The sequence below is a fragment of the Sapajus apella genome, unplaced genomic scaffold, assembly GCF_009761245.1.
Source record: "Sapajus apella isolate SASKATOON/1434 unplaced genomic scaffold, GSC_monkey_1.0 scaffold91, whole genome shotgun sequence".
NCBI classification, from domain to species: domain Eukaryota; kingdom Metazoa; phylum Chordata; class Mammalia; order Primates; family Cebidae; genus Sapajus; species Sapajus apella.
In genome coordinates, this window is record NW_022437031.1 from 7,770,922 (window position 1) to 7,788,856 (window position 17,935).

Sequence of the window (17,935 nt, forward strand, 5' to 3'; positions counted from 1 at the left end):
AAAGAAAGAAAGAAAGAAAGAAAGAAAGAAAGAAAGAAAGAAAGAAAGAAAGAAAGAAAGAAAGAAAGAAAGAAAGAAAGAAAGAAAGGAAGGAAGGAAGGAAGAAAGAAAGAAAGAAAGAGAAGAAAACATTTTTCTATGAACTATGAACTGGCAATGTGTAAGAATAATAAACAATACATGTGAAAAGAGTAAATAAACATAGCATATTGGATTCTGAAGTCAGAGAAGGTTTAAACTGCCCAAGTACTCTACAGTAAATATTAACTGACATCTATGATAATATTCCTCAATTTACATTCATTTTTTATGTTACCTAAGCCAGAAAGAACTTTCTTCATATTTATTATTCTTCTGGGTTTCTGATCCAAAGTTCCAACAGAGTTCATGAAGATATGAAATCTGCAACAAAAAAAAATGCATTAAATTCATGATTTCCTTAAACCCCAACACACTTTGGGAGCCCGAGGTGGCAGTGAGCCATGACCGTGCCACTACGCTCCAGCCTAGGAGACAGAGCAAAATTCCATCTCAAAAAACAAACAAACAAAAAAAAAAAACATACTTAATGTGTCCTATACATCAAAATAAGCTTCCTTGTCAAAACCTCTAAGTTTGTATAAGGATAAACTGCAAAACATTCAGGTTGGGGAATTAGTTATGTATGAAAAAGTATTACAATAAATTACTAATAGAAGTTAAAAGATCCTTTGTAACAGGAAATGAGAGACCCAATAATTGCCCAGCCAAAGGGCAGGCTAAAACCCTGCTTTTGGTTGCCAGATCCAGTTAAAGGCACTAGAACAGGAAGTATATTCAAAGACAAAAAATCACTATTGATGAGAAGTGAGGGGGAAATGAATGGTTTTTGTTTTTTTTTGTTTTTGTTTTTGTTTTTGTTTTTTCAAAATTGAGACAACTTAAAAAATTCTGAAGTTCTATAATGTGTCTAAAGCACTATCTAGTCAAAAGACTTATTTAGAAATAATTAGTTTTGTGGACACTCTTGAGCAACAACAATTATTTTCTTTAGATAAATTACCACTGAGATGAAAGTAGGAACAAGCATGTGAGTGGTGCCATAGGAATAGGCATCTCAGTTCCTGCATTAATGCCATGTTTTCCCTAATTTTCATCTCTCAAAATACTGGGAAACTGCATAGGACAAATTGTAATGCTAATAATTTATCCAAATATCCCCGCAGTGTTTATAGAAATCATCTATCTAGAAATTGATTATACCCATATAAAAAGTATTTTATAAGTTTTACCCAAATAAGGCTACAGAAACAGATCCTCAACTAGGAATCCAAGATCTGAAGCAAGTTATTCATAAGTAATGTGTAAAGACCTGTCTTGCTTCAAAAAAGCTTCCCTTTGAATTACAGTACATTCAAATGGCAGCAGTGCAATATGCATGTCTGAGCACATCAGACCTACTATATATTTGAGTCTAAAATAAGAATAAGCCAAGCACGGTGGCACACGCCTGTAATCTCAGCACTTTGAGAGCCCAAGGCAGGTGGATTGCTTGGGGCCAGGAGTTCAAGACCAGCCTGGCCAAAATGGTGAAACCCCCGTCTCTACTAAAAATGCAAAAATTAGCCCAGCATGGTGTCAAGTGCCTGTAATCCCAGCTACTCAGGAGGCTGAGGCAGGAGAATCTCTTGAACGTAGGAGGCAGAGATTGCAGTGAGCCGAGATCGCGCCACTGCACTCCAGCCTGGGCAACAGAGAGAGACTCTGTCTCAAAATAATAATTATTATTATCATAAAATAATACACATTTTAAAATAACTAACATAGTATAATTGGATTGTTTGTAACACAAAGGGTAAATGCCTAAAGGGACAGATACTCCATTTTCCATGACATGATTATTATCAATTGCATGCTTATATCAAAACATCTTATGTACCCCATAAATATATACAACTACCATATATCCACAAAAGTAAAAATTTTATATTTAAAAAAAGTAAAAAAAATAAAATTGCAACATATTTCTCAATAGTCATATTGGAAGCTAGATGAGAATCTAACTAATGTTTTCAAAATACTGAGCAAAAATTATTTCCAAGTCCAAATTTTATATCCAGTGAAAGCATAAATTATGATGGTACAATAAAAATATATTTAGACATGCAAACTCTTCTAACAATTTTCATCCCGTGCAACCATTCTAAAGAAACTACTGAAGGATATACCCCACAATATTTAGGGAGTAAAATCAGAAAAAGAAAGACATAGGATTCAAGAAACAGGGTTACAATCTAGGAGGTAGTTGAAAGGAATTCCCAAGTCAATGGAGGAGGAAAATCTCAAAACGATAACTGAACGGAATGCTTACACAACCATCTGTAGATTAGAGAAGATTAGAAACTGACAGCTATTTCTTTAAGCAAGTGAAACTGATAAAATAACTAATATATTCTAACATATTGAAAAGAAGTTTACATAATTAGGGAAGAAATAATACCGAGTACATGAAATAATAAGTAATCAGGAAAATCAATACAATTAACTACAGGGAAAAAAAAACTTTTGTGCAAGAAAAGTTATCATACTACTTTATATGATTCAATTATGATAGTGTCTATATAAACACTGGAGTGTAAACACTAAATATTAATCTAACCAAAGTTATGATATAACTATATAGAGATGATGGAGTGACAAGAAGTGAGCATATGTGTTAGGGTTAGAGGGAAAAAGAAAAGGAACTAAATTCATCTTCTAAAATCAGAAGTCAATATATAATATCTAAAAGTAAAAAATCAAGTAGCAGTATAAGAACACTATGTAGAGAACCTGCCTGCTGCTGCGTTCCCACCTCGCTGCTCCAGCCTCTGGGGCACATTCCAACCTTTCAGCCTGCGACCAGCTGAGAAAAAGAATTACATATTTTTTTTGCCCCATACATACCTTGAGGCGAACAAAAAAATTAAATTTTAACCATGAGGAAAATAGTGCACATCTAGGCTGGTCAGTGTGGAAACCAGATTGGTGCCAAGTTCTGGGAGGTGATCAGTGATGAACATGGCATCAACCCCACTGGCACCTACCATGGGGACAGTGACCTGCAGCTGGACCGCATCTCCGTGTACTACAATGAAGCCACAGGTGGCAAATATGTTCCTCGTGCCATCCTGGTGGATCTAGAACCTGTGACCATGGACTCTGTTCGCTCAGGTCCTTTTGGCCAGATCTTTAGACCAGACAACTTTGTTTTTGGTCGGTCTGGGGCAGGCAACAACTGGGCCAAAAGCCACTACACAGAAGGGGCCGAGCTGGTTGATTCTGTCCTGGATATGGTCCGCAAGGAGGCCGAGAGCTGTGACTACCTTCAGGGCTTCCAGCTGACCCACTCACTGGGCGGGGGCGCAGGCTCTGGAATGGGCACTCTCCTTATCAGCAAGATCCGAGAAGAGTACCCTGATCACACTTTACAAAAGAAGACATACATGAGGCCAATAAAGATATGAAAAAATGCTCATCATCACTGGTAATTTGAGAAATGCAAATCAAAACTACATTGAGATACCACCTCACGCCAGTTAGAATGGCGATGATTAAAAAATCTGGAGACAACAGATGCTGGAGAGGATATGGAGAAATGGGAATACTTTTACACTGTTGGTGGGAGTGTAAATTAGTTCCACCATTGTGGAAGACTGTGTGGCGATTCCTCAAGGACCTAGAAATAGAAATTCCATTTGACCCAGCAATCCCATTACTGGGTATATATCCAAAGGATTATAAATTATTCTACTATTAAGGACACATGCACACGAATGTTCATTGCAGCACCGTTTACAATAGCAAAGACCTGGAACCAACCCAAATGCCCATCGACAATAGACTGGACAGGGAAAATGTGGCACATATACACCATGGAACACTATGCAGCCATCAAAAACGATGAGTTCATGTCCTTTGTAGGAACATGGATGAACCTGGAAACCATAATTCTCAGCAAACTCACACAAGAACAGAAAATCAAACAGCGTGTGTTCTCACTCATAGGTGGGTGTTGAACAATGAGAACACATGGACACAGGGAGGGGAGCATCACACACTGGGTCGGTTGGGGGGAAATGGGGAAGAACAGCGGGGAGTGGGGAGTTGGGGAGAGATAGCGTGGGGAGAAATGCCAGATATAGGTGACGGGGAGGAAGGCAGCACATCACACTGCCATGTGTGTACCTATGCAACAATCTTCCATGTTCTTCACATGTAACCCAAAACCTAAAATGCAATAAAAAAATAAAAAAATAAAAAAATTTAAAAAATAACACTGTAGATATATGGAGTTACGTAAATACAAAAAGAGCCAACTAAAATAACTGAAAGTAGCTATTATGTGAAATAAAAATTGTAAGTTGGGATGGATACTGGTGATCTTGGTTTTTCAGGGTTTTTTTGTTCTGTTTTTTGAGATAGAGTCTTGCTCTGTCACCCAGGCTGGAGTGCCTAGTGCGTTCCCAACTCACTGTAACCTCTGTCTCCCAGGTTCAACCCATTCTTGTGCCTCAACCACCCAAATAGCTACAATTACAGGCACCTGCCACCAAGACTGGCTGAGTTTTCACAGGTAATGGTAATTTTGTAACAAGAACTGTAAACTTATTATACTCTTTTTATTTATTTATTTATTTATTTATTATTGCATTTTAGGTTTTGGGGTACATGTGAAGAACATGTAAGATTGTTGCATAGGTTCACACATGGCAGTGTGGTTTGCTGCCTTCCTCCCCATCACCTATAACTGGCATTTCTCCTCATATTATCCCTCCCCAACTCCCCGCCCCCCATTGTCCCTCCCCTATTCCCCCCCTACAGACCCAAGTGTGTGATACTCCCCTCCCTGGGTCCATGTGTTCTCATTGTTCAACACCCACCTATGAGTGGGAACATGTAGTGTTTGATTTTCTGTTCTTGTGTGAGTTTGCTGAGAATTATGGTTTCCAGGTTCATCCATGTCCCTACAAAGGACACGAACTGATCATTTTTGATGGCTGCATAGTATTCCATGGTGTATATGTGCCACATTTTCCCTGTCCAATCTTTCATCAATGGGCATTTGGGTTGGTTCCAAGTCTTTGCTATTATACTCTTCAAACTATGTATAGATACACACAGATAAAAAAAAAATTACATGTAACAAGTAAGCATTAAAAAGTAAACCCCATACTTTAAAAAATAACGGTGACAACATAGGTTAAAATCAGCACTAATATTTGTTAGAATGAATCACAAATGTTCTAATGGCTACAAAAAGAGCCTCAAAACATGAACAAATCTGGCCAATCTTTCCATATACTGTAAATATTTAGTTTAAAAGTATACGACTCACTTAAAATTTATGGAACACATCGTTACAAAAATTCCAATGAGTCATTTTTAAGGCTCAAATGATTTTGAGTTTGGGATGAAACTAGATAATCTTAAGTGATTAGGCTCTCCCAAATACATAAAGCAGTGGGCAGAAAGGTCTGCAGAAAGCAATTATATGCCTACTAGCCCATAACAGGCAGAAAACTGAATTTTACCTCAAGAGGAGTAATTCATTTATGTGCCAAGAGATTGGATTTTACTACAGAGAGAAAGGTACAGAATATTTACATATTATCTTTCAAATATTTGGCTAAAAAATGGTAAATCTGAATAGGCAAAAGAGAATAAAAGAATTGTAATAAAGAGTAAGCAGCCTAGACCTCATTTAGAAGCTTTGTGTCCCACAGAGCAGCAATGAAATCTAGTTAAATCTTGAATGAATTACTTCAAAGAGTTTCAGAGATCAATTGTCCATTTTCTTTTTGTAAATAAAAGCTTCAAAATGAAGTAAAACTCTGTACAGAAGATAAATTCTAGAAGAAACTGAAGATAGAAATGAAAGATTTTTTAAAAAGGCAAGCCAAAGCCTACAAACTACTCAAAATAAAATTCTGATTAACAGGAGAAAGAGGTAAAGAATTATGTAAATGAGCTGCTACCAGAGATTTTTATTATAAAAAATGCATACACAGGCACACATACCCTCTGTGCTATGGCTCAGGGCTTCTCTAAGTCGAGGACTAGGAATTTTTATAATGAAGTGATCTTTGAGACCATGTTGTTATACACTCTCACTTTATAGATGAGGATACTGATTTTCAGAGCAGTGAAATGTCTCACAACTAGCCATACTAGTGAGTAAGTCCTCCTACAAGGCTATATGGAGATCATGAACATTATCTTGAGTAATTAATTACACGAGTCTCAAATATCAAAGAAAGAATCCTTATGTTCTACTTACAAAAGTAAGTATATGCAAACATTTTTAAAAATAAATGTTAAAAATATAAGAATTTTCTAAATCTCACTAAATACAGAAGCTCCATTAAATAAAACATCACTGTGTCCCAGTTATTCCAGTTAATAATTTTTTTACTATACACTTACAGAAGCTGGACACTAAACCATTACAGCAGTTTCCCCCATCCATGGTAACCACCTCCCAGCATAGCTTCAGTTATCAAAAAAAAGAAGGGTGAGTATAATAAAAAAAAGTATTGTGAAAGAGAGAGACCACATTCACATAACTTTTATTACAGGATATTGTTATAATTATTCTATTTTATTAGTAATACTATTCATTTTTTTCAGTGTCTAATTTATAAATTAAAATTATCGTTAAGTATGTACATATAGGAAAAAACATAGTATATAGGATTTGGTACTATCCCCAGTTTCAGGTATCCACTGGACATCTTGGAACATGTCCTCCATGGATAAGGGGGACTACTGCATTGCTACCCATTTCATTGCTTGACTTCACACCTCTATCAAGCTTCTACAAGTGCTGTGGCATATATTTACTTTAAAATAGAAGTTAATTAAGTTTGACTTGCTTAAGAGTATGTTTTCTTGGTTTTGATTCTTTAGGACCTTATAAAATCATCTTATAAGGATTAGATACATCTTTCTAAAATTTTATTTAACTTTTTAAAACTTTTTATTTCCATAGGTTATTGGATAACAGGTGGTGTTTAGTTACATTAGTAAGTTGTTTGATGGTGATTTGTGAGATTTTTGTGCACCCATCACCTGAGGAGTATAAACTGCACCCAATTTGTAGTCTTCTATCCCTCCTCCCCTTCCCACCTTTTTCTCGAGTCCCCAAAGTCCATTGTGTCATTTTTATGCCTTTGCATCCTCATAGCTTAGCTCCCACTTATGAGTGAGAAAATACAATGTTTGGTTTTCCATTCCTGAGTTACTTTGATTAGTGACTGGTATCCATTCTTTATATACTTTCTCTTCCTATAGCAGTGGCCACTTGAATAACAAGAATTTAAAAAATTTATTTTTATAGTTCTATAATTCTCCAGGGGGACGGAGATTCTGAGGACTGAGTGGTCTCCCTGCTAAGAGTCTATGCGATCGTTCTAATATAAGAAAGTATTCTCATGCCTGTAATCCCAGCACTTTGGGAGGCTGAGGCAGGCAGATCACTTTAGGTCAGGAGTTTGAGACCAGCCTGGCCAACATGGTGAAATTCCAGCTCTACTAAAACTACAAAAATTAGCCAGGAATGGTGGTGCATGCCTGTAATCCCAGCTACTCGGGAGGCTGAGGCAGGAGAATCGCTTGAACCTGGGAGGCAGTGGTTGCTGTAAGCCAAGATCACACCATTGCACTCCAGCCTGACTGACAGAGTGAATGAGACTCTGTCTCCAAAAAAAGGTGTTATTTTTCCACCCAGGAGATGAGCATGTAGATTCAGAGCCCAAATAGGGTGAGAGAACACAGACATGAAATAACGGTAAGGCAAAGGGAGTCAGAGCAGAGGAAAGAGGGTAACCACCCAGGGAGAGAAACCCAAAATGAAGAGTCACAGTATGAGCATGGAGAAGAGGACGTCCTCATAGTGAATAGAGTGGCAGAGAACATGGGAGATTGGTAACATACAGGGATACTGATTAAATACATAAATATATTAAGGATAATTGAAGCCAAGTTTTTTGTTATTGGAGAAGAGAATTAGAAATATGGAAAATTAGGATGAACATTTTGTTGTTGGATTGAAACAGAAGATATCATGGTTTTCAGTATATTCGAGATGACAGATGATAGATAGATAGATAGATAGATAGATAGATAGATGGATTAGATAGACTAGATAGATAATATAGTTAAATGTAACGGACATATATGAGTGTGTACATACATGTATACATATGCTCTTTCCATTAAGAGGGTCTGCGAGAGCAGTGACATCCCAAAAGCAGTAAGGACGCATAATGCCCAGATCTTGGCTTCTAAATAAGATTTTCTACTAAAATAAATAAGGACTCCTGAGATACATAGCTAATTTCATGGCTTGATCAAGAAAGCACACACGTGCCTGTAGTCCGGCTACTCAGAAGGCTGAGGGGGGAAGATCGCTTGAGCCCGGGAAATCAAGGCTGCAGTGAGCTAAAAATACAAAAATTAGCTGGGCATGGTGGGGCACGCCTGTAATGCCAGCTACTCAGGAGACTGAGGCAGGAGAATCGCTTGAACCTGGAAGGCAGTAGTTGCAGTGAGACAAGATCATGCCACTGCACTCCAGCCTCAGTGACTCAGTCTGGGTGAGTGAGTGAGTGAGTGAGTGAGATCACATCACTACACTCCAGCCTGCGTGACAGAGTGAGACCTGTCTCAAGGAAGGAAAAAGGAAAAAGCAAAGGAAAGTAAAAATGAAGAAAGGAAAGGAAAGGGGAAAGGGGAAAAAGGAAAGGAAATACAAAATAAGCCTGGAATATTTTATTGTGCCCAAAAACACATAGAAGTCAAGTAACACCAGCAACATGGCAGACTATGAGGTCACAGCCCTAGTGTCTCCATAAAAGCAATGATTTAAAACTATATACAGGCCGAAACAGTTCTCAGAGAGCTCCAGAGCCTGTAATCCCAGCACTTTGGAAGGCCGAGGTGGGCGGATTGCTTAAACCCAGGAGTTCAAATGCAGACTGGACAACATGGTGAAACCCCATCTCTACAAAAAAATACAAAAATTATCCAGCTGTGCTGGGGTCTCAGCTACACAGAAGGAGGTAGGGCCGGCTGAGGTAGGAGGATCACTTGAGCCCGGGAGGTTGAAGCTGCAGTGAGCCGTTTTTTGCACCACTGCACTCCAGTCTGGGTGACAAAGCGAGACCTTGTCTCAGAGAAAAAAAAAAAAGAGGAAGCTGAAGCAAATCTGAGGATAACCACATAGAAAACAGTAGGAAGAACAGATCAGTTTTATTTTGCCTGCATCACTCCATCCCCTAGGCCAGGACAGTTCAATATTTGAAGGTATTCCTTCAGCTATGAGTTCCAAAGTGAAGGAAAAGGAGAACAGGAAAATTCCAGAAGTCTTCCACTGAGGACTATTTCAGCCTTCACAGTGGAGGACCCCCACCCCACAGTCTTTTGCCAAAGTGGACCTGAGCTGCTGGAGCCACCCAAAGCCCACACCAATGCACTTACCTGGAGCCTGTGCTACTATGCCTCCGCCCCAGGGGATGCCAAGAATCCCCCTTTAAGCTGGTGGCAACACGCACTCCTTGGTCCCAAACCACCACATACCTCTTGGATTAGCATTCCCATATGCATCCAGGACTAGCACCACCACACATCTCACCAACCTAACACACCTGCACACACCCACAGGTAAGGATTTTTCCCTACCAAAACCAGTCTAAAAAGTCTGAAAGAGGTTACTACTTCTAAATTCTTAGAAACTTATAGCCTAACAACACTGAACCAAGAAGAAAGAGAAACAATAGACCAATAACGAATAAAGAGATTGAATCAATAATCAAAAAACTCCCCCAGGAAAAAAAAAAAAATCCCAGTAATAAATGGCTTCACTGATGTATTCTACCAAACATTCATAGAATTAAAATAAACCCTTCTCAAACTCTTCCAAAAAATGAAGAAGGAATATTTCCAAGTTCATTTTATGAAATCAGCATTACTCTGATACCAAAGCAAGACAAGGACACAAGAGGAAAAGAAAACTGCAGGCCAATTTCCCTGATGAACATAGATGCAAAAATCCTCAATAAAATAAGCATGGTTTAACACGTGAAAATCACTGTGATATATACTACATTAACAAAATGAAAGATTAAAATTACATGATTATCTCAATAGATGCAGAAAAAGCATTTGACAAAATTCAACATTCATTAAACAAGAACACTCTCAACAAAATAGGTATACAAGGAACATAACTCAATACAAAAGGCCATAAATGAAATACCACAGCTAACATCACAATTGATGGGGAAAAAAAGAAAGCTTTTCCTCCAAGATCTAGGACAAGGCAAGGAAGCCCACCCCTCAACTCTTCTATTCAACAAAGTACTAAAAGTCCCAGCAACAGTGACTAGGCAAGAAAAAGAAAAAAAAAAAATCCAAATGAGAAGGAAGGGTAAAATCATCTATGCTTGAAAAGACATGATCATATATTTTGAGAATCCTAAAGACTCAACAAAAAAGAAGTTAGAACTAATAAATAAATTCATCAAAGTAACAGGATACCAAATCAACATACAAGTACCAGTGACGTTTCTACACACTAACAACAAACTAGCCAAGAGGAAGCTTAAATAAACAATATATTTACAATAGCAACAAAAAATAAAATACTTAGCAATAAACTTAAAGAGGTGAAAGATTTCTACAGTGAAAATTATAAAGTATTAGTGAAGGAAACTAAAGAGCACATGGATAAATGGAAAGACATCCCACATTCATGGATTGGAATAATTAATATTGTTAAAATGTCCATACTACCCAAAAGGATCTACAGATTCAATGTATTACTATCAAAATCCTAATGGCATTCTTTATAGATACGAAAAATAATCCTAAAATTCATATAAAATCATAAAAGAATACAAATAGCCAAAAAAATCTTGCACAAGTACAAACCTAGGCGGCATGACACTTCCTCATTTCAAAATATATTACAAAGATATAGTAACCAAAACAGATTATTTTGGTACTGGAATAAAAACAAACATATACACTAATGGAACAGAATAGAAGAGCCAGAAATAAATCCACACATTCACAGGCAACTGATCTTCAACATGAGTGCCAAGAACACACAATGAAGAAAGGACAGTCCCTTCAGTAAAGAGTGTTGATGGCTATCAACATGCAAAATAATGAAATTAGACCCTTATATCACATTATATACAAAAATCAACTCAGAATAAGTTAAAGACTTTGTATTAGGCTGTTCTTGCATTGTTATAAAGAAATATTTGAGACTGGGTAATTTATAAAGAAAAAAGGTTTAATTGGCTCATGGTTATGCAGGCCGTACAAGAATGGCACCAACATCTTCTCAGCTTCTGATGAGTGCTTCCAGAAGCTTATAATCATGGCCAGCTTCTGGTGAGGGCCTCAGGAGGGCAAACAGGAACCAGCATGTCACATGGCAAGAACAGGAGCAAGATAGTGGCAGGGTGGGAGGGGGGAATAGCCAGCATGTCACATGGCAAGAACAGGAGCAAGACAGTGAAGGGGAAGGTGCCACACACTTTTTAAAACAACCAGATCTCATGTGAACTCAGTGAGAACTCACTTACTATTGTGAGGTCAGCACCAAGCTATTTATAAGGGATCCACCACCGAGATCCAATCACCTCCCACCAGGGCCCACCTCCAACACTGGACATTACACTTCGACATGAGATTTGGAGTGACAAATATCCAAACCATATCAGACTTCATACCTGAAACCATAAAACTTCTAAAAGAAAACAAGGGAAAAGCTTCTTGACATTGGTCTTGGCAATGAGTTTTTGTATACGACTCTAATAACACAGGCACCAAAACGAAAAATAAACAAGTGGGATTACATCAGACTAAAATGCTTCTGCACAGCAAAGAAACTCCATCAACAGAGTGAAAAAGTATCTTACAAAAAAAAAAAAAAAATGAGACAAAATATTTATGAACTATATATCTGATGAGGAATTAATGTGCAAGATATGTAAGGGACTCATACAACTCTATAGCACAAACAAAAAAAACAGATAGCTCAATTTAAAAATGGGCAAATGATCTGAATAGACCTTTCATCAAAGAAAATATACAAATGGGCATCAGGCGTATGAAAAAGTGTTCAACATTACTAATTGATATGGTTTGGCTCTGTGTTCCCACCCAAATCTGATGTTGAATTGTAATCCCCAGCGCTGGGGGAGAGGCCTAGTGGGAGGCGATTGGATCATGAGGGTGGATTTCCCTCTTGCTATTCTCATGATAATGAGCTCTAATGAGATTTAGTTTGAAATTGTATAGCACTTCCCCCTTCATTCTCGCTTCCTCCTGCTCCAGCCATGTAGGATGTGCCAGCTTCCCCTTCACCTTCTGCCCTGATTGTAACTTCCCAGAGATTCCCCTAAGCTATGCTTGCTGTACAGCCTGTGGAATCATGAGCCAAATAAACCTCTTTTATTTATAAATTACGCAGTCTCTGGTAGTTCTTTATACCAACGTGAGAACGGACGAATCCACTAATCATCAGAGAAATTCCAATCAACACCACGACGGGACATCACCTCATACCTGTTTGTACGGCTATTACTAAAAAGTCAGAAGATAATGTGTCATTGAGGAATGGAGAATAGGGAGCCCTTGTACACTGTTGCCAATGTAAATTTGTACAACTATTATGCAAAATAGTAGAAAGGTTAAAAATAATAATAAAACTACCATATGATATAGCCATTTCACTTCTAGGTACAGTCATCTCTCAGTATCTGCTGGGGATGTGTTCCAGGACCCTCTATGGATACCAAAATCCACAGATATTCAAGTCCCTTATATAAAATGGCATAGCATTTGCATATAACCTACAAACATCCTCATATACTTTACATCATCTCTAGAATACTCATAATATCTAATACAATGAATATTCTATGTAAATAATTGTTATACTGCATTATTTAGGGAATACTGTAAATAATACAGTATAACAACTGTATTTGGTAGGAATAGGAAAGTAGTAGGAAAAAGTATATACATGTTCAGGACAGCTGCAACCATCCTTTTTTCCCAAGTATTTTCAATCCCCAGCTGGTTGAATACATGGATGTGGAAACCAGGGTCACAGAGGGCTAACTGTATGTATGCAAAGTAACTAAAGTCAGGATTTTGAGATATCTGCATTCACATACTCATTGCAGCATTATTCACAATACTCAAGATATGGAAACAACCTAAATATCTGTTAATGGATAAATGAATAAAGAAAATGTGGTATGGATACACACACACATTATATATATATATATTATATATATATGTATATATATATATAATATATATATTAGCCTTATGTAGTTATACAGTTTTATAGTTATGTAGTTATACAGTTATACAGTTATATATATATATATATATACATACACACACATATATATATACATATATATATATATACACACACATGTATATATTAGCCTTAGTTTGTGTCACTATAAAGGAATACCTGAGGAAGAGTATTTTTTTTCACATTTCCCATCACTCCTAGGGTAATTTATTTTAAAAAGAGGTTTATTTGATTAACGGTTTTACAGGCTGTACAAGGTGGTGCCAGTATTTGCTTCTGATGAGCACTTCAGGCTGCTTCCACTCATGGTGGAAGGCAAAGAGAAGCTGACCTGTGCAGAAATCACATGGCTAGAGAGTGGAAGCAAGAGAGAGGGCAGAGGGAGACACCAGGCTCTTCTAAATAACCAGCTCTAGCAGGAGCTAATAGAGAGAACTCACTCAATACCATGAGGACCGCAACAAGCCATTCATGAGAGATCTGTTTTCATGATACAAACACCTCCCACTATGTCCCACCTCCAACATTAGAGATGAAATTTCAACATGAGATTTGGTTGGCTGGGGGGCTAGGGGGCCAAACACTGAAACCTTAATGAAAGCCTTAAAAGAAAAGAAAATTGTCTCATTTGAAACAATGTGGATAAATCTGGATGACATTATGCTAAGTGAAATAAGCCAGGCACTGAAAAGCAAATACCATATGACCTCATTTATATATGAAATGAAAAAGTCAAACTAACAGAAGCAGAGAATAAAATAGTGGCTGCCAGGGGCTCAAGGGAAGGGCAAATAGGGTGATGTTATACATAGTGTTAAAAGTTTCAGATATACAAGATGAATAAGTTCTAGAGATCTAATGCACAGCATGGTGACTATAGTTAATAACACTGCATTGTGTATTGTATACCTGAATTTTTCTAAGAGACTACATCTTAAGTGTTCACACCACAAAAAAAATATTAACTATGTGAGGTGATTAATATGTTCATTACCTTTATCACAGTGATCATTCCAAAATGTGTATGTATATCAAAACATCAAGCTGTGCACCTTAAATGCATACTAATTTTTATTTGTCAATTCTACCGAAATAAATATTTCAAAAAAAGACAAGTTGAGGCTGGAAACTGAAAAGACACAAATAGATCACCAGGCTAGTGAACCACTCTACCGTCCCAAAAAAGACATAGAAATCAGCTTAAAGGGCGTCTTAACGGCTAAATGTACAAAGAGATAAGCATCAAAATAGTGTTTTAGACTGAGCACAATGGCTCACACCTATAACCCCCGCACTTTGGGAGGTCAAGGAAGGCAGATCACTTGAAGTCAGGAGTTCGAGACCAGCCTGGCCAACATGGTGAAACCCTGTCTTTACTAAATACATACATATATATATATGCACATACACACAAAAATTAGCCAGGCATAATGGCTCATGCCCGCATGCCTGTAGTCCCAGCTACTCAGGAGGGTGAGGCAGGAGAATCACTTGAATCCAAGCGATGTAGTTTGCAGTGAGCTGAGATCATGCCACTGCACTCCAGCCTGGGTGACAGAGAGAGACTCTATCACAAAAAGAAAAAAAGTAAAAATAAATAAATAAATAAATAGTGTTTTAGTTTTGGGTAAGATAAAGTTAAGTATGCACCACCCTTTATCTCCCACTGAATGGAACAATAAACCTGGACAGAATGCATGTAACTATTTGAGGCCTCAAACGGTAATAGCAGAAGGCGAATAAAGGAAGAACACCAGAATTCAAATTAACACCAAACTGGTGGTAAGTTTACCATTCTTTTCCTCTAATATCCCCTGGCCTAAACTTAATGCATGCAGAAACTCAGAAGCGAATGCTGTGGTACAGACTTAGGGTGCTTGTCTACATCTGGCTTGAGTTGCTCAGAGAAAGTGCAAATATTCCATTTTGGTTTTTGTTTCATCTTTCTTCCATTCTCTTGTGCCCAGGCCCTAGACAATCCCATGGTGGCAATAGCAGTGGTAGCTAGGGGAAACCACAATGCTCAAAACTTTGAGAGAGGAAAACCTTACTCTCCATTCAGTGCAGTCACAGATCCCACAGGATGAGGCGAACGCCCACTGCTTTTTTTCCTGTCTGTGTCTTCCTACGGCTTGGCCTCAGTCACAGTGCAACTGCAGATCATGGATAGTTACTGGTTAGAGGACTGAAAAGGGTAGCTCAGAGAACCAGAACCAAGAAGACCAGAGAGAGAGAGAGAGACAGAAAGAGAAAGAGAGAGGGAGCTCAGAGAAACAACAAAATAAAGTTAATTAAGTTGAAGGCTCATCCTACAACCTTAACAACCAGGAATCTCAACCTAATTTGCATAAAAAACTTTGATAACTGAGCTAACAGATAAACCTCTGCCAAGTACCAGGACTGACCAGAGTGTTGCATATGCAAGACAAATCTGAAGAGCATTGCAAAATTGAAATAACATTGGAACCATAACCCACAAAAAATGCCTTTAAAATTTGCCTGAATCTACCAGATTGATTACCTGGCCATAATAATAAAAAAAAAACACTCCCCCAGAATTTAGACAAGACCCGGAAGCCAAAAATGTAACATAGAAAATGTGTAAGGGTTGGGCGTGGTGACTCACACTTGTAATCCCAGCAATTTGGAAGGTCAAGGCGGGCAGATCACTTGAGGTCAGGAGTTCTGAGACCAGCCTGGTCAACATGCCAAAACCCCATCTTTACTAAAAATATAACAAATTAGCCAGGCATAGTGGTAGGCACCTGTAATCCCAGCCACTTTGGGAGACTGATGTCGGAGAATGGCTTGAACCCGGGAGGCAGAGGTTGCAATGAGCTGAGATCATGCCACTACACTCCAGCCTGGGTGCGACAGGCTGAGACTCCGTCTCAAAAAAAAAAAAAAAAAAAGTCACCTTATAAGAGATGTTGACCGGGCGCGGTGGCTCACACCTATAATCCTAGCACTTTGGGAGGCTAAGGTGAGTGGATCACCTGAGGTCAGGAGTTCGTGACCAGCCTGGCCAACACAGTGAAACCCCGTCTCTACTAAAAATACAAAAATTAGCTGGGTGTGGTGGCAGCCACCTGTAATCTCAGCTACGTGGGAGGCTGAGGCAGAAGAATTGTTTGAACCCGGGAAGCAGAGGTTGCAGTGAGCTGAGACTGCGCCATTGCACTCCAGCCTGGGCAACAAGAGCAAAACTCTGTCTCAAAACTAAATAGATGTTAAAAATAAGGGCGGGGCAAGGCCTAAAAGCCTGCATCGTTCATCCCCTCTACTGTAACACCAAATTTTCACAACTATCTGCACACAGAAAAGCACCATCACAAGAACCAAAATCAGGTGAACACTCACAGTACCTGGTTTTAACTACATATTGTTGAAAGAGGCATTGAAGAGGGCAGGAGAAATAGTATTGAATCGCCAAGGCCACTCCTCCCCCATCCCCTGGCAGCAGCTATGCAGTGCAGAGACAGAATCTGTGCACTTTGCAGAAGAAGAGCACAGTGACTGGGGGACTTTACATTGAACTCAGTGCCGCACAGTCACAGTGGAGAAAAAAGCCATGCTGGATTCAGTCAGCACCTGTGCACAGAGGGAGCATTTGGACCAGCTTTAGCCACAGGAGAATTACCCTTCATCCCAGTGGTGGAAACTTGAGTTTATTGGCAAGCCTTGCCACTGTGGGCTGAAGTCATCTGGGGTCTTATGTAAACTTGAATGGCAGTCTAGAGCACAAGGACTGCAATTCCTAGGCAACTCCTAGTGTGAGGCTGGGCTTAGAGCCAGTGAACTTGCCATGTGACCTAGGGAGACACCAGCTGGCACAGCAAAGGGAGGGCTTGCACCATCCCTTCCCCAACACCAGGCAGTACACCTCATAGCAATGAAAGTAACTCCTTCCTTCTGCCTAAAGAGAGGGGAGGGAAGAGTAAAGAGGTCTCACATCTTGGATACAAGCTCAGCCACAGTAGGACAGGGTACTGGGCAGAGTAGTGATGCCCCCATTTCAGGGCCTAGCTCTTAAACCACATTTCTAGACATCCTGGGCCAAAAGGGAACCCACTGCCTTGAAGGAAAGATCCAGTCCTGGCAGGATTAATCACCTGCTGACTGAAGAACCCTTGTTATAGCCCTGGAATAACCATTAATGACCCAGTGAGTATACCGTGGGCCTTGGGCTCTGAGAAGTGCTGGCTTCAGGGGACACCCAGCACATTCCTAGCACATTTCTTGCTGTAGTGGCTCCAGTGAAAGACTCCTTTGGTTTGAGAAAAGCAGAGGAAAAGTAAAGAGGACTTTGTACTGCATTCTAGGTACCAGCTTGGCTCTTAGGGTCCCCAAATCCAGGTGTAGCCTCTTGGACAGTATTTCTGGTCCTGGGGCACAGGAGAGCCCCCTGCCCTGAAGGATGAGTCCCAGGCCTGGCAGCATTCACCAGAAGCTGATGGAAGAGACCTTGGGCTTTATGTGAACATTGGTGGTGGCCTAGCAGAACACCCCATGAATCGCTGATGGTGGTGGCCACAGGGAGAGGCTCCTCTGCCTGTGGAAAGGGAG

At 39.2% G+C, this 17,935-nt stretch overlaps 1 protein-coding gene across 1 annotated transcript in view; it reads right to left on the minus strand.

Annotated features, from left to right (window-relative positions):
• TEX11 (testis expressed 11) overlaps positions 1-17,935 on the minus strand; it is a 325,387-nt gene that overhangs the window by 253,017 nt on the left and 54,435 nt on the right. Inside the window, exon 8 of the mRNA XM_032255765.1 lies at positions 317-402. Within this exon, the coding sequence (XP_032111656.1) occupies positions 317-402 (86 nt within the window). The remainder of the gene's footprint in view (positions 1-316; positions 403-17,935) is intronic.